Source organism: Sapajus apella, unplaced genomic scaffold (genome assembly GCF_009761245.1).
Source record: "Sapajus apella isolate SASKATOON/1434 unplaced genomic scaffold, GSC_monkey_1.0 scaffold45, whole genome shotgun sequence".
In the NCBI taxonomy this organism is placed as follows: Eukaryota; Metazoa; Chordata; class Mammalia; order Primates; family Cebidae; genus Sapajus; species Sapajus apella.
Window position 1 is genome coordinate 14,881,411 of NW_022436985.1, and position 17,845 is coordinate 14,899,255.

General features: G+C 39.7%; 1 protein-coding gene across 6 annotated transcripts in view; it reads left to right on the forward strand.

Annotated features, from left to right (window-relative positions):
* LIN54 (lin-54 DREAM MuvB core complex component) overlaps window positions 1–17,845 on the forward strand; it is an 89,908-nt gene that overhangs the window by 61,302 nt on the left and 10,761 nt on the right. For all 6 annotated transcript variants that reach the window (XM_032239745.1, XM_032239748.1, XM_032239742.1 and 3 more), the window contains 7 exons: window positions 4,883–5,099; window positions 12,614–12,687; window positions 12,840–13,037; window positions 14,055–14,146; window positions 15,957–16,028; window positions 16,854–16,956; window positions 17,105–17,242. In XM_032239745.1, the coding sequence (XP_032095636.1) occupies window positions 4,883–5,099; window positions 12,614–12,687; window positions 12,840–13,037; window positions 14,055–14,146; window positions 15,957–16,028; window positions 16,854–16,956; window positions 17,105–17,242 (894 nt within the window). The remainder of the gene's footprint in view (window positions 1–4,882; window positions 5,100–12,613; window positions 12,688–12,839; window positions 13,038–14,054; window positions 14,147–15,956; window positions 16,029–16,853; window positions 16,957–17,104; window positions 17,243–17,845) is intronic.

Below are 17,845 nucleotides of genomic sequence, written 5' to 3' on the forward strand. Positions count from 1 at the left end.
CCCAGGCTGGAGTGCAATGGCGCGATCTCGGCTCACCGCAACCTCCGCCTCCTGGGTTCAGGCAATTCTCCTGCCTCAGCCTCCTGAGTAGCTGGGATTACAGGCACGCGCCACCATGCCCAGCTAATTTTTTGTATTTTTAGTAGAGACGGGGTTTCACCATGTTGACCAGGATGGTCTCGATCTCTTGACCTCATGATCCACCCGTCTCGGCCTCCCAAAGTGCTGGGATTACAGGCGTGAGTCACCGCGCCCGGCAATAAATTTCTTAAAAATGCAGTTTATATTTCTATTTAATATACTAACACTTTTGTGTGTCTTAGAGGCAGATGTGTGAGTTTAGTTCTTAGAGTTCTTGAGGGGGACTGGATGTTATTTGCATTTATTCAATCATTTAATTACTATTAAGCATCTACAGTAGGAGGCAATATAATGTTTTGGTTAAGCAAATAGTCATTTGAGTTAGATCTGTTTCAAAGCTTTTCTCTACTACATTTTAGTTGTGTGACTTTGGAGAATTTACTTAATCTCTCTGAGCTTCTGCATCTAAATTGGGCATTGTTGATAATCATTATCAAAAATGATGATATGAATAGTGACTCACATTTACTGAACATGTACTGTGTGACATGTTATTATTTGCACTTATCCTCACAATTCTATGAGAGAGGTACTGTTTTCATGTTTTCAGAAGTTTAGTCGCTTAATCAATCATCACACAACTAGGAAATGGAGATGCCTAGATTAAAACCCTGGCAGTCTGGATTTTCTGCTTTTGACTATGTAGACTAGCTTGTTGCACTAAGCTTTCCACCAAGTACCAAAAAGCAGAAGGAAATATATTTCACTTTGGGAGACTGAGGCAGGAGGATCACTTGAGACAGGAGGATCACTTGAGGCCAGGAGGTCGAGGCTAGCCTGGGCAACACAGTGATACTTGGTCTCTACAAAAAATAATAAAATTAGGCAGGCAAAATGGTGGGCTCTTGTAGTCTAGCTACTTGGGAGGCTGAGGCAGGAGGATCACTTGAGCCCAGGAGTTTGAGGCTGCAGTGAGCTATGATCATGCCACTGCCTGCACTCCAGCCTGGGTGACAGGCTGCATGTGGACATTCTGTTATACCAGCATTTGTTGAGAAGACTATCCTTTCTTCATTGAATTGCTTCTGGTGCTGTGTCAGAGGTCAGCTGATTGCAATGGGTGTGGTCTGTTTTTATGTTCTCCTGTTAATCAGTCATTTTCAGTCTTTGCCAATTTAACTGATTAAAAGATCTCATATACCAGCCTGGCCAACATGGTGAAACCCTGTCTCTACTAAAAATACAAAAATTAGCCGGGTGTGGTGGCTTGTGCCTGTAACGCCAGCTACTCTGGAGGCTGAGGCAGGAGAATCACGTGAATGCCGGAGACAAAGATTGCAATGAGCAGAGATGGTGCCACTACACTCCAGCCTGGGCGACAGGGAGACTCCATCTCAACAACAACAAAATAACTCATACAGCTCAATAGTAGAAAAACAACCCAATTAAGAAATATGCAAAGGACCTGAAAAGACATTTCTGCAAAGATACAGAAATGGCCAATAGACATATGAAAATGTATTCAACATCATTAATCATCCGGAAAATGGAAATGAGAGCCACTATATGAGATGCCACTTCACACCCATTAGGATGGCTATTATCAAAAAGTTAACAGATAATAGAGGATGTGGAGAAAACAGAACCCTTGGATATTATTGGTTGTAGGAATGTAGATTGGTGCAGCTATTATGGAAAACAGTGTGGAGGTTTCTAAAGAAATTGAAACTAGAACTACTACGTGACCCAGCAATCCCTCCTCTGGGAATATGTTCAGAAGAAATGAGATCACCACCTCATGAAAATATCTGCACTTTGGTGTTTTTTTTGCAGCACTGTTCACAATAACCAGGATATGAAAACAACCTGTTGACAGCTGAATGAGTGAAGCAACTGTAGTATATATGTAAAATAAAATATTACTCAGCCTTGAAAAAGAAGATCCTGCTATTTGCCACAACATGGATGAATCTGTTGGGCATTATGCTAAGAGAAACAGAAAGAAAAATATTGCATGATCTCACTTACATGTGGAATCTGGAAAAAAAAAAAACGTTCAAATATACAGAGATAGAAAATAAAACAGTGGTTACTGGGTGGGTGTAGCAGAGGAACTAGGTCAGAGGATGTAGTATAACATGTAGGATGAACAAGTGTAGAAATTTAATATATAGTGTGAGAACTGTAAGTAATGAAGTTGTACTGTATTTGGGATTCCTGCTAAATAAGTAGATTTTAACTGCACTTGTCACAAAAACAAACAAAATGGTCAGCTATTCGAGATGATGGATATATTAAGTTGCTTCATTATAGTAACATTTACATACATTTTGCTATATGTATCCCATACATCATGTGATATATCTTAAATATACACAATGAAATGTACTTTTAGAAGAGCAATAGAAAAATGTATACTAAACAAACGTAGTTAGGGCCGGGCGCAGTGGCTCAAGCCTGTAATCCCAGCACTTTGGGAGGCCGAGGCGGGTGGATCACAAGGTCAAGAGATCGAGACCATCCTGGTCAACATGGTGAAACCCCGTCTCTCCTAAAACTACAAAAAAATTAGCTGGGCATGGTGGCGCATGTCTGTAGTCCCAGCTACTCAGGAGGCTGAGGCAGGGGAATTGCCTGAACTCAGGAGGCGGAGGTTGCGGTGAGCCGAGATCGTGCCATTGCACTCCAGCCTGGGTAACAAGAGCGAAACTCCGTCTCAAAAAAAAAAACAAACGTAGTTAAACCAGCCCCTGTACTGTGCCATGCCATAACTACCTCATAATGTGGTTGTTAGATCAGATAATCTACAGAATTTTTAGTACTGTCCTCCATGCATATTAAGTACCCAATAAATAAAACTCTTATGTTTCAAGACCTTGTTTCCTAATGTACTTAGTTTTTTTCCCCCATTTTGAGCAGATATAGTAAGGACTGTGTCTTTTGAACCATTGTATGTATTTGTCTCATAGGTTGATTTTTCTGTAGCTTCCATATTTATACATTTAATCCTTTTTCTTATCCTTTCTGTTTTCATTTAATCTGACTGCTATAGCTGCTGTTATCTCTTATTTTGAATCTGCTTTTTGCTTATGATAATGTGTGAATGATTTTATGCAGAAGTAATGTCTTCTGTAATGTTTCTGAACTAAATGGCATTCTTTTTGTTTTCTCCTGGGCTTTTATGAAAATTTTCAGAATTCTTGTTTCATAAATTATTATCCATATAGTGAATACAGATTTCCTCCATCATACATCAGTTGTCTTAACATGAGAGGTTTTTTATAGAATAGGTGGGGACGTAATTATTTACAAAATAATACTAAATATCTAGTTAGAGAATCTTTGATCCTTTGCATTGTATGACAGTGTGTTGTACATTGGTTAAACAGCAGTTAGGGACTTCTCAAAAGACTATTGTGTTTTGCTCTGCCTATGATGTTTCATTTAGCTTTTCGGGAATTACCATTGCCTTTTGTTGGACCAAAGAAAAGGATGAATATCAGTCTTTAATGTTAAAAATAATTAAATTATTTTAATCAATTAAAATGATTGTGGCTCCCACCTGTAATCCCACCCTTTGGGAAGCTGAGGTAGGAGGATTGATTGCTTGAGTCCAGGAGTTCAAGACCAGCCTGGGCAGCAAAGGGAGACCCTGTCTGTCTCTACAAAACAAAACAAAATTAAATTAGCTGGGCATGGTACCTGTGGTCCTTGCTGCTCAGGAGGCTGAGGCAAGAGGATGGCTTGAGCCCAGGAGGTCGAAACTGCAGTGAGCCGTATTACACCACTGCACTCCAGCCTGGGTGACAGAATGAAACCCTGTCTTTAAAAAAATTGTATTGACTCAGGGAATACAAAACTAGTTTCCCTAGACAAACAGAATTGGTAATTTTGGACTGAATTTGGCCTACTGCCCATATGCTGGTAGGTACTTTTATACCTGGGGAGTAGTAAGCCTTTCAGAATTTACTAAACTTAATAAGGGTATCAGGTAGGCTTTTCTTTTCTTTTTTTTTTTTTTTTTCTCCATTAGAACATGGGAATATAGGCCGGGCGCGGTGGCTCAAGCCTGTAATCCCAGCACTTTGGGAGGCCGAGGCGGGTGGATCACGAGGTCAAGAGATCGAGACCATCCTGGTCAACATGGTGAAACCCCGTCTCTACTACAAATGCAAAAATTCAGCTGGGCATGGTGGTGTGTGCCTGTAATCGCAGCTACTCAGGAGGCTGAGGCAGGAGAATTGCCTGAACCCAGGAGGCGGAGGTTGCGGTGAGCCGAGATCGCGCCATTGCACTCCAGCCTGGGTAACAAGAGCGAAACTCCGTCTCAAAAAAAAAAAAAAAAAAAAAAAAAAGAACATGGGAATATAAAATTTGTTGTACTTATTTTGGTGTGGTGTAGCAATAACGCCAACTATCTGTATCATCTTTTCTCAATATTGAATATGGGGCTTAATTCTGGGAATTTTAAAATAATTCTTTTGTGATAAACTTTGCCTGATATTAACAAAATCGTGTAAGTACTTGCAAATTAAGTAATAATTTCTTCATAGCAAGTCATCTGAAAAAATGGACTACCAAGGAAGTTAACTACTAGAGATGGAAGGTAGAACTCATTAATTTTGGTTTTATTTCTGTATTTATTACCATTCTTTCCTATCTCTTTGAACAGGTTGTTCCCTTCAGCAGCTTTTGATGAAATACAGGAGGATACTTTGTAACTTGAGCAATTGTTGTAAATTAAAAGTAGTAGGAAAGTTACATCCCAGATTAATGACAGCCATGTTGTGTTGTTTAATAGGCAGTGAAATCAACTGTGCAGACCATCACTGTTGGAGGAGTGAGCACATCACAGTTTAAGACAATTATTCCTTTGGCAACTGCTCCCAATGTCCAGCAGATTCAAGTGCCTGGAAGCAAGTTTCATTATGTCCGACTTGTTACTGCCACATCAGCCAGTAGCTCAACCCAGCCAGTTAGTCAGAATCCCAGTACAAACACTCAGCCTCTTCAGCAAGGTTAGTAACCATTTTTTTAAAAAAACAGTAATTCATGCTTTTAACATGATTAAAGAACATTTGTCCATTTCTTGCTGAAATCCTGATGAAGAGTGGCATTTCTACTGAGTTTGAGCCAGTAACTGGTACAGAAAGCAGTGAAATAGAATGATAGTTGTGTGTCACTGTAATATTCTCTCTGCTAGAAATAGTTACACCGTGTGCTGTTATACCAGATAATAATAATTATTCGTTAATTTGTGGTTAGCCATTTTATTGCTGGTTTTAAAACCTACCATTTATGCCAGTGAGATACATTTAGATGGAACAAAATTATTTGCTAAACTATAAAGCTCCTTGATAGGGTTTGGGTCAGTTGAAATGACAAATAGGCAAGGTATAATTAAGAACTTAATATCACTTTCAGCTTTTACTTATTTTGAATTTATAATTGCTAATAAAAAAGGGATTAAGGCCAGGCATGGTGGCTCATGCCTGTAATCCCAGCACTTTGGGAGACCGAGGCAGATGGATCACCTGAGGTCAGGAATTCGAGACAAGCCTGGCCAATGTGGTGAAACCCTGTCTCTACTAAAAATACAAAAATTAGCCAGGCATGGTGGTAGTGCCTGTAGTCTGAGATACTCGGCAGGCTGAGGCAGGAGAATCGCTTGAACCCAGGAGGCAGAGGTTGCAGTGCAGTGAACTGACATCGCACCACTGCACTCCAGCCTGGGCGACAAGAGCAAAACTTTGTCTCAAAAAAAAAAAAAAAAAAAGTTAAAAGGCCAGGCACAGTGGCTCACACCTGTAATCTCAGCACTTTTCGAGGCCAAGGTGAGTGGATCACCTGAGGTCAGGAGTTCAACACTAGCCTGACCAATATGGTGAAACCACATCTACCAAAAATACAAAAATTAGCCAGACATGGTGGTGTGCACCTGTAGTCCCAGCTAATCAAGAGGCTGAGACGGAAGAATTGCTTGGACCTGGGAGGTGGAGTTTACAGTGAGCCAAGATTATGCCACTGTACTCTAGCCTGGATAACAGAGCGAGATTCTGGCGCAAAAAAAAAAAAAGGCCTGGGCACGGTGGCCCATGCCTGTAATCCCAACAATTTCAGAGGCCGAGGTGGGTGGATCACCTGAGGTCAGGACTTCAAGACCAGCCTGGCCAACATGGTGAAACCCTGTCTCTACTAAAAATACAAAAATTAGCCAGGCATGGTGGCGGGTACCTGTAATCCGAGCTACTTGGGAGGCTGAGACAGGAGAATCACTGGAACCTGGGAGTTGGAGGTTGCAGTGAGCTGAGATCTTGCCATTGCACTCCAGCCTGGGGAACAAGAGTGAAACTCCGTCTCAAAAAAAAAAAGTGATTAAAAAGTTCTATTTATTTTGCTTGGTTGTCTTTTCCCTAAAGGATATTCCTGTTTGTTGTCCTTCTATTTTCTGTTTGTGTTTAACCCTTCTTACCACCTCATACACATCCACAGACACATAAATAACCTTTTTCATATTTATCTACTTTTCTAAAAATTGAGGGATATGAAAGGATCAGAATAGTTTATAGTTTATGGCTTAAATTTTTCTTTGGAAGTGTTTTATTGTTTTATATTTTAACAACGTCAAGAAGCAATTGATGGCAAGTGAATGATATATTGTTTATCAAAAGTAAATAAAAGAATTAAAGACACATTGGTTACTCTTTGATTTTTACTAAGATATCAGAGGGTAGGTTGGGTGCAGTAGGTCACGCCTATAATCCCAGCACTTTGGGAGGCTGAGGCGGGAGGATCTCCTGAGATCAGGAGTTTGAGACCAGCCTGACCAACATGGAGAAACCTCGTCTCTACTAAAAATACAAAATTAGCTGGGCGTGATGGTGCATGCCTGTAATCCCAGTTATTTGGGAGGCAGAGGCAGGAGAATCACTTAAACACAGCAGGCAGAGGTTGCAGTGAGCTGAGATTGTGCTGTTGCACTCTAGCCTGGGCAGCAAGAGGGAAACTCTGTCTCAAAAAGAAAAAAAAAAAAAGGAAGAATAAAACCTATTTATTTCTCTTTCAAATTACTGAAGGGAGAAAACAGAGTAAGCAGTATTTTAGTACATATCCTATTAAATTAGATACAGCAATCAGTTATATTTTCTAATTCTTTTAAAAACTGATTTTGAGGCTGGATGCTGTGGTTCATGCCTGTAATCTAGCAATTTCAGAGGCCGAGATGGGCGGATCAGAGGCTGAGATGGGCGGATCACCTGAGGTCAGGAATTCACCACCAGCCTGGCCAAGATGGTGAAACCCTGTCTCTACTAAAAATTACAAAATAATTAGCTGGGCGCGGTGCCACATGCCTGTAATCCCAGCTACTCAGGAGTCTGAGGCAGGAGAATTGCTTGAACCCAGGAGGTGAAGGTTGCAGTGAGCTGAGATCGTGCCATTGCACTCCAGGCTGGGTGACAGAGTGAGACTATCTCACAAAAAACAAACAAACAAACACTGATTTTGAAATAAAATCATTATCATAATATTCTTAATGAGGGGAAAAGTGAAACATTCATATTGCTGACTAAGGGAGTCAAATTTTATATTCTCTCAATACTTAACTTAGCAGGGTACTGAGAGAAGTGCTGTAAGTCCAGTCTGCTTAGGTAGTATGATGATAGAAAGCAGTCATTGGATACAATTGATTGTATTTTATGTGTGTGTTTGTATGTGTATAATAGTATGCTGAGAATCCATATGATGGATTAAACCTAATTAATGTTAACCATTCATTCATTAGCAAGAATATGCCTATGGTATAAGTAAGATAAAGGAGCTGAAGATCCAAGGAGAATGGAGGAATAGGATGGACATTCAGAATTCAGTATTGGCAGGGCGTGGTGGCACATGCCTGTAATCCCAGCATTTTGGGAGGCCAAGGCGGGTCGATCACCTGAGGTCTGGAGTTCGATACCAGCCTGGCCAACATGGTGAAACCCTGTCTCTACTAAAAAAATACAAAAATTAGCTGGGTGTGATGGCACACACCTGTAATCCCAGCTACTTTGGAGGCTGATGCAGGAGAATCACTTGAATCTGGGAGGCGGAGGTAGTGAGCTGATATCGCACCACTATACTCCAACCTGGGCAACAGAGCAAGACTTGTCTCAAAAAAAGAAATTCAGTATTGACTGGTGCCTTCTTTTCCAGCTTTATGTCTGCCTTTCTGCCTCTCTCTACTTTTTCTCCTTGCCTCCTGGCAATCCCTCACCACTCTTCTACTTCCCTGCTGCTTCCTCTTTTGCTTTCCACCTTGAACATTGCCTTTCTGTTCTCCCTTATATCTCTCTGCCTTCTTCACCTCACTCTATACCTTCTTCCCACCCAGCCACCTACATGTACTGCCCTTGTGATTTCCCTTATATCCATCTATATTTTTCTCTTTTTGTTCCTGTCCCATAAAAGATCTGGGTATATATAATATATGTTATTTCACAGGAATACAAATTAAATACAGTTTTATAGAGTTACACTAAATGTTTGTTCTAGTTCATCAAATATATTAATGTCTCTTTATGAGGGATTTACTTAAATGCCAAAAGGTAATTGGGGTTATCGTGCACATTTTCCCCCGAAAGTTGTATAAGAGCTAATGTTCAAAGACGCCACCATGTTAATTGCTGGCTTAATGGTAGGCAGTGTAGTAGAACTCAAGAAAGTGCTTGGTTAGCCTTTTCAGAATACAACCTATCACCTTGGTGAGGGAGGAAACCAATTTAAGAAGTTAAAAAGCCTCAAACATTTGCAGGTACGGTTTCTGAAGTTTGGGAAAAGCCTATTCTAAAGGATTGTTCAGAGTTCCTGCCAAAGACTAAAAACTAAACAATTTTTTGCCAGCTTCTGTGAAAACTGAAGTAGTATTTAGTAATGTGTGCTAAGGTAAGGAGGAGGAGAAAGGCAGACGGTTGACTTAGTTACTTAACATCCCCTTCCCTCGGTGTTTTTTAGTATTCTGTTTTATGATCACTTGATCGTATATTTTCCTCATTCCCTGGGCTTCAGTTAAAACTCAGCATGTAAGTGTCAAACCTATGTAAATTTGAGTTTCTAAGTTTTTTTTTTAACCCCAGGGTTATATGTGTATATGGGTGTGAGGGCAGGGATAGTCCCCATTTAATGTGATGGAGGACAGGTCACTCTCCTTCCCGATTATTTCTCGGGACCACCAAGAAGTTTTTAGATTGCTCTGGTCATTGCTCTCACTTTAGAATCACTACACTGTGCTTATGGAATGGTGACTGTCATCTCTCCCAGGGGCAGGTGGTGGAGGGAACTCTCCTGTGTCCCAATCGGAAATTCAAGCTCTCCTTTTTATTCCTTCTAGCATTGCTGAGACCAGTGTACAATGGTTATTATAACTTTGCTAATGCTTAATAACTGAGGAAAATTAGAACAGGAACAACTTCAAACTGGGTAGCAGATGTCACACTGCTCCTATATTTCATACAGGAAAATAGTCATACACTGTTTTTGTATAACAACCTTATTGAGATGTAATTCACATATACCATAAAATTCACCCTTTCAGAGCATACAATTCACTGGGTTTTAGTATATTCACAAAGTTGTGTGACCATCACCACTAATAATATACTCTCTCTAGACATCTTTTACTCTCCCTCCTTCTCCCTAGTTTGTCACCTTGCTGCAGTGGCCTGCTGCCTTTTAAATCAGAGAACTCTAAGGTTCTCTTCTAGGACTCTCAACTTTTTTGCCTTTAGCCATCATCCAATCCCCATGAAAAGTAAAAAACAATGTGTTGCTATCATAGTAGCCTTTCTATCCAAGGAAATTCATTCCTTTTCATTTTGTTCAGAGTTCTCTCAACCTCTCTTTCAGACCAGGCTCCAGGCCTTACTTTTACATCAATAAAATCTGAAGAGATGTCATTTCTATCTTAAATCTCTGCTTTTAATAGTGGAAATGGCAGTGGGCAGTTTTTAAAATTGCACTCCTTGTTGGTCCAAACATACATGTCTAGTGCCAGCGTCTTTCCTGAGTTTCGTCCCAGTATTTCTCTATGTCAAGGTTCATCCTCCCTTTAAAACGGCTCATCCTTGAGTTTTTAGTTCTAATAACTGTCATTTTCCTGGTCACTTGAAAGCTCTGTAGTGACTTACATTTTCTTCACTTATACCTACAGTTCCTACCATACAATGGTGAGTAAAATTGTGTAACTTTCACCTACACTAAGTCTTTTGCACCTGCTCTCTCCTTTTTTTTTTTTTTTTTTTGAGACGGAGTCTCGCCCTATCGTCAGGCTGGAGTGCAGTGGCACGATTCCGGCTCCGTTTTCCACCTTCAAGCAATTCTCCTGCCTCGGCCTCCCAAGTAGCTGGGAGTACAGGCATGCACCACCATGCCCAGCTAATTTTTTTTTGTATTTTTAATAGAGACGGGGTTTCACCGTGTTGGACAGGATAGTCTCGATCTCTTGATGTCATGCCGCCCCCCTTGGCCTCCCAAAGTGCTGGGATTACAGGCGTGAGCCACTGCGCCTGGCTGCTCTCTTTTTTATTCGCATTGCTGTCACTCCATATCAGACCCATATCAACTCCATTCTGTTTTACACACTGCTGCCCAATACAAGTAATTTTTCTTTTATTTCAATATAACTTCTGTTTTTTAAAATCCCTAGAAACTTCTCATTGAGTACTGAACTTAAAATACAGAATAAATACACAGAGTCCTACCCTAACATGCAAGGTCCTCAGTAAATGTCTGCAGTCTGCCTTTTTCCCTGTGTTTGTCTGCTTAACCCCAGGTATTAGCCAGACTGGTTTGGTCACTAACATTTGTGAATATGCTTTGCACCTTCCCCAGATTAAGCTTCCACTTCTCATGCTTCTGTCTCTGCATGAAATGCCCTTCTCTACCTGGTGCAGTGGCTCACGCCTGTAATCCCAGCGCTTTGGGAGGCCAAGGCGGGTGGATCACGAGGTCAGGAGTTCAAGACCAGCCTGGCCAGGATGGTGAAATCCTGTCTCTACTAAAAATACAAAAATTAGCCAAGCTCAGTGGCAGGCACCTGCAATCGCAGCTTCTCAGGAGGCTGAGGCAGGAGAATTGCTTGAACCCAGGTGCCAGAGGTTGCAGTGAGCCAGGATCGCACCACTGCACTCCAGCCTGGGTGATAGAGTGAGACTCTGTTTCATAAAAAAAAAAAAAAGAAAAAAGAAAAAAAATGCAGAAATGCCCTTCTTCAGTCTGTGTGTCCTCCATTCGGCCGACCTATTGATTGGGAGCCATCTCAGTACTCTGTCCTCCATGTACTTTTTTTTTATTTCCATCCTCTGCCAATTATATATATATATCTTCTTTCCTTTGAACTCCAACAGTTCTTCATGTATCTTGTTTAATAATATTTATCTTATTTGGGCACCTGCTTAATCAGCTGAACTCCCTGAGAGCAGAGGTCTAGTGCTTTAGCTTTCCTGAAACAATGGCCACAATGCCATTTATATAGTAGCAGCAGTTGTAACAACAGTGATGGCAGCTAACATTTAGTGAGCATTTACTATTTGTTAGGCAGTGTAATGATCAGTTTTCCTGAATTAACATACATTTAGCCCTTATATGCCATGAAGTAGATACTTCCCATATTGCAGATGAGGATACAGGCAAAGACAGCTTAAGTGGTTAGAAAATGGCAGAACTGGGATTTTAATGCCCTGGGTCTTACGGCTTTAGAGCCCATATTCTTACCCTTTTTGGTGTGCTGCCTTTTAGTATTCTGTAAATATGGAATTACACTGGCTGGGCGTGATGGCTCACGCCTGTAATCCCAGCACTTTGGGTGGCAGAGGCAGGTGGATCACCTGAGATCAGGAGTTCAAGACTAGCCTGGCCAACATGGTGAAACCTTGTCTCTACTAAAAATTAAAAAATTAGCCAGGCGTGGTGGTGTACACCTGTAAGTTCAGCTACTCAGGAGGCTGAGGCACAATAGTCACTTGAACCTAGGTGGTGGAGGTTGCAATGAGCTGAGATCATGCCAGTACACTCCAGCCTGGGTGACAGACAGAGTGAGTCTCCGTCTCAAAAAAGAGAAAAAGAAAGACACGAAAGATATTTTCTCTGGTTTGAATAGAAACAGCAATTAGAAATAGTAATATAGAGTGGTATTGTTATTCAAGCTTATGAATTTCAGTTCTTTTATTTATACAACAATTCATTTGACTGGATTTAGTACTGAATGTATAAATCATCTGAACACAGATTGAATATTCTCAATTGAATGTTTTCAAACTACAAATATTCCCTCATAAAGTGGATGGACTGTAGCCACTTTAGAGATAAGTTCTCTGGTAGATGGGGTAAGCGATTTTGAAAGGCAGCTATCCTGATTAAAGGTTGCTCAAATTAGGAATCAAATGAAATTCTTTAAGCTTTTTTATGAGAATAACATGGGAGAGCTAAGTATTCTTAAGTGTTTTAAATACTATTTTCTGTAAATAACTTGTTCATCCTTTTTTTGTTTTCTAAAAAGCAAAGCCAGTTGTTGTTAATACAACCCCAGTGCGGATGTCAGTTCCAATTGTCTCAGCTCAGGCTGTCAAACAAGTGAGTATCACATAACTTCTTTCTCAGTCTTTCCCAAATAGACAATTTACCTTTTAAATAGAAAGTTAAGATTTAGGTACAAGAGATTTATACTTAATTGAACAGCTATAAAATTTATTTTGTGGTCATTGATACACTTCCCTTCTTTTTAGGTTGTTCCAAAACCAATCAATTCAACTTCACAAATAGTAACTACTAGCCAGCCACAGCAACGGCTTATCATGCCTGCCACGCCACTGCCACAGATCCAGCCCAACCTCACTAACCTGCCACCAGGCACTGTCCTGGCACCGGCTCCAGGAACAGGGAATGTGGGTTATGCAGTGCTTCCAGCTCAGTATGTTACTCAGGTATGTGGAAAAAATGAAGTCATTGTATTGCAAAAGTGATAATGGGATCCAAGATGTCTAGTGCTATCCCAGAAACTAGTCAGACACATCTGACTCAGTGTTAAAGTGGCACTTTCCAGAATCTTGAAATGTTAACCCAAACCTTTGAGTTTATTTCTGTGTACCTTTAGCATTTTGAAATATACAACACAGGTCAGATATACAAGTCAGACAATTTGGAGCTGAGAGCAGCTTGGCAAGAGGGCAAGGCTATGGTGATATGATGGAAAATAGATTGAAGTTAAACTCAGCAGAATCTAAATGTATTTGGAAAAGACTATGGCTGTTACAAAGCTCTTCCTCACGCATGAATTTGATGCCACTGATTTGGAAAATAAGTTAAAATTTATTTATTGGAAAATAAACTGTGAGATGCATTTCTAGGTGACTTATCTTTAGTGATCTGTCTACTCTCATCTGGTCATCTTTAGAATGAAAGACAGGGAAACAAACCCACACATGTACTTTAATGAAAGGTACTTGGGAATATGTTATGTGGCTGTTAATAAAAAGAATAGTGTTCAGTATTTTTGTCATAAGCATTTCTTAAGTTTAGAAGTTGGTGTAAAATAGAAACCCAACTATTGTGCATGTAACTTCTCATTCCTGTAATTTGTAGTGTGATAAATGATCAATATACTACCTATTTTATTTGCAAGTAGGCACATTGCATTTTTCTAGCCAATATAAATTATTATAATACTTTGAGAGCATTCATCTAGAATTTCTTATCATTCTGACATACTTAACTCTTCTGTGAAATTATTTATTTATATTTGTACCATATAGTACTGTAAAATATTCACATTATTTTCACTTACAGTACTGGTTTGAGACTTTAAAAGAGCTCTATTGTGTGAAATTCTCCATTACATTTTTCTTATTTTAGTAGATGAATATGTATTTCTTACTGAACATCATACCTGACAGTATTGTCCATTTTTGGAAATATCTAAAATTAATTTTCTTTACATGTAGCTACAGCAGTCTTCTTATGTATCAATAGCAAGCAACTCTACCTTTACTGGAACATCTGGTATCCAGACCCAGGCACGGCCTCCATTTAATGGGTGAGTATTTTGAAAATATGTACATAAGCGAAGTTGTTAGATCAGCTTAAATGCAACAATAAACATATATATTCCAGAATACATCCTCTTTGATTTTTTTTTCCCTCTTAAAGCCATGTGAGCATGCCTCTAAAATATTTTTGGAAATATTTCAAGCAGAAAAATTGCAGAAATAATCAACTCCCAAATACTCTTTATTCAGATTCACCAGTTTTGCTACATTGGTTTTATTATTCTCTTTCTTTCTATATTTCCAAAATGATGATGGTAACTATTTGTTATCTTTATTTTTTGAGACAGGGTTTTGCTCTGTTGCCCAGGCTGGAATGCAGTGCTGTGAGCTTAGCTCACTGCGACTTCCACTTCCCAGGCTCAAATGATCTTTCTGCCTCAGCCTCCTGAGTAGCTGGAACTGTATATGCATGCCACCATGCTCTGCTAATTTTAAAATTTTTTTGTAGAGATGTGGTCTCACTATATTGCCCAGGCTAATCTCCAATTCCTGGGCTCAAGTGATCCTCTTGGCTCAGTCTCCCAAAGTGCTATGATTCCAGGTGTGAGCCACTGCACCTGGCCAACTATTTTTAAAATTATGTTAGGTCCTTGTTTTTTGTTGATGTTTATTTTATTTTATTTTATTTTTAATTTTTTTTAGAGAATTCTTAAGTATCATATTTGTTTATTAATTACTGCTGTTGCAATATCAGCTTAGAAGCAGTGCTTAATTACCCAGAACCAGTCCAAATCCCACTTTCAGTTCCTCCTCCACACACTCTGTTTCCTCCCTGCCTTTTATAGTTGAATCCCAAGAGTTTTGAGGCAATCTCAACCTTTGTTTTCTTAGAAGGGACAGTGTGGCATGTTCTCTAGCAGCTATTGTAAACTTACTTTTAAAAAATCATTCCGCCTGGCGCAGTGGCTCATGCATGTAATCCAGCACTTTGGGAGGCCGAGGTGGGCGGATCATGAGGTCAAGAGATTGCGACCATTCTGGCAAACATGGTGAAACCCCATCTCCACTAAAAATACAAAAATTAGCTGGGCATGGTGGCGGGCGCCTGTAGTCCCAGCTACTTGGGAGCCTGAGGCAGGAGAATTGCTTGAACCCAGAAGGTGGAGCTTGTAGTGAGCCGAGATTGCGCCACTGCACTCAAGCCTGGAGACACAGAGCAAGACTCCATCTCAAAAAAAAAAAGAAAAAAAAAATCATTCTGCATCTTGTCTACGTCTTTTTATGTTACAACTTGCCTTGGAACCCAATATAAATGAAGCAACATAGCAAACTTTTTATTTTAGATGGACACATTTGTTTTCTGGTTTTTTTGTTTTGTTTTGTTTTGTTTTGTTTTGTTTTTTTGAGACGGAGTTTCGCCCTTGTTACCCAGACTGGAGTGCAATGGCGCGACCTCAGCTCACCGCAACCTCCGCCTCCTGGGTTCAGGCAATTCTCCTGCCTCAGCCTCCTGAGTAGCTGGGATTACAGGCACGCGCCACCATGCCCAGCTAATTTTTTGTAGTTTTAGTAGAGACGGGGTTTCAACGTGTTGACCAGGATGGTTTCGATCTCTTGACCTCGTGATCCACCCACCTCGGCCTCCCAAAGTGCTGGGATTACAGGCATGAGCCACTGTGCCCTGCCTAGACACATTTGTTAAAGCTTTATTTCTGGAGGGATTTATAGATTGGAGACTTTTCTAATTTTAAATTAGTTTTGGGTCTAAATTTTTAAATTTTAAATTATTTGTAGCCACTAAATTAATTTTAGTTACTATTAATTGATTAAATGTATTTTTTTTGTGTGTCTGCACAGCATAATTCCATCAGAGTCTGCCAGTCGGCCCCGAAAGCCCTGTAATTGTACGAAATCACTGTGTTTGAAATTGTAAGTGTTTTTGCCACTGTTTGCTCATTTAATATAATTAGAAATGCTCTTAGAAGTAAATGGAGTTAACTAAAAATTTTTAGCAGACCAAAGTTCGTAAGTCTAAGTAATTTATGTAAACATACAAGTGAATGTTTGCACACATGTGACAGTGTAAAAATATTATTTCATTCATTCAGAAAGAAATATTTAGAGTCCTTACTGTACATGGATCACAGGAGTAGGGGTTAGGGACACAGCAGCATGAGACAGACATAGCTTCTGCCCTTAATAATAATTTTATCTTATTTATGAGTTTTGTATTTGGTCCCTTAAGTGAAGTGAAACTAAGTAGTTTTAAAAGTCATTGAATGGTTAATTTGCTTATTAGCATTAAACAAAAAGATCCGACATGAAATAGTTAAATGAAAAGCATTGGTCTTACTGGGTTGTAGAATCCAAAGTACTACTACTATAACTCAGATGAGCCAGTTCCACTATTAGAATAGAACCAGTCTTTTTCCTTTTTCAGAATTTTGAAATGCCTTACTTTGGGGGCACATAAAATTATATAGCTCTTGTGTTGACGGCTGTTATTGGTTGAACTAAGTTTTTGGGCCAAAATTCTAGGATTTGGTGATACAAACTTTGAGTCTTAGTATGTGGTTAACAATATGTGTTGTTAACTCTTCAACTGGATAGCTGAGTACATCTCTAAAATGCTTTGCCATATATATAGTATGTGTACAATATATGTATATACATACAATGTATGCATGTATACCCAGGTAATTAGTAGTTTTACTTAATAATGACTCTTTACCTTATACTGACTTTACCTTTCAGATATTGTGATTGCTTTGCAAATGGTGAATTTTGCAACAACTGCAATTGTACTAATTGTTATAACAATTTGGAACATGAAAATGAAAGGCAAAAAGCAATAAAGGTGATTTTTTTTTAATTTCATATCCAGTTTCATGAGTTTTTTAAATAACCCCAATTGTCTTGCAAAGTAACATATTTATTCTTTTTGCAGTGTTTAAATTTTGTCTACTATGATTTAACTCTAACTGATATTTGATCTGTTTTGCTAGGCATGCCTTGACAGAAATCCAGAAGCCTTTAAGCCTAAGATAGGGAAAGGAAAAGAGGGTGAATCAGATCGACGTCATAGCAAAGGATGTAATTGCAAACGATCAGGATGTCTTAAAAACTACTGTGAATGCTATGAGGTGAGATGCTGGGTGGGGAAAATAACCTCCTTTAAAAACAGTTTCAGAAAGGACATACTACAAAAATTTACTTGAAAATTGGGAAATCACCTTGCTATTGCAGTTTGAAAATAGGCACAGTTGATGTAAAGGCCCTTGTTTGAGGAAGGCCTTCAAGCCTCCCTAGGACGGCTTCAGAGGAATACTTTGGGCTTATTATTACAGCCTGCGATATTATTGGGTGATTTACCATAACTTCTTTGTTATTATGCCAGAAGTATGCAGATTGGAACACCAATATATTGATTTTCAATAAAAATAATAATATCGCCGGGCGCGGTGGCTCAAGCCTGTAATCCCAGCACTTTGGGAGGCCGAGGCGGGTGGATCACGAGGTCAAGAGATCGAGACCATCCTGGTCAACGCGGTGAAACCCCGTCTCTACTAAAACTACAAAAAATTAGCTGGGCATGGTGGCGCGTGCCTGTAATCCCAGCGACTCAGGAGGCTGAGGCAGGAGAATTGCCTGAACCCAGGAGGCGGAGGTTGCGGTGAGCCGAGATCGCGCCATTGCACTCCAGCCTGGGTAACAAGAGCGAAACTCCGACTCAAAAAAAAAAAAAA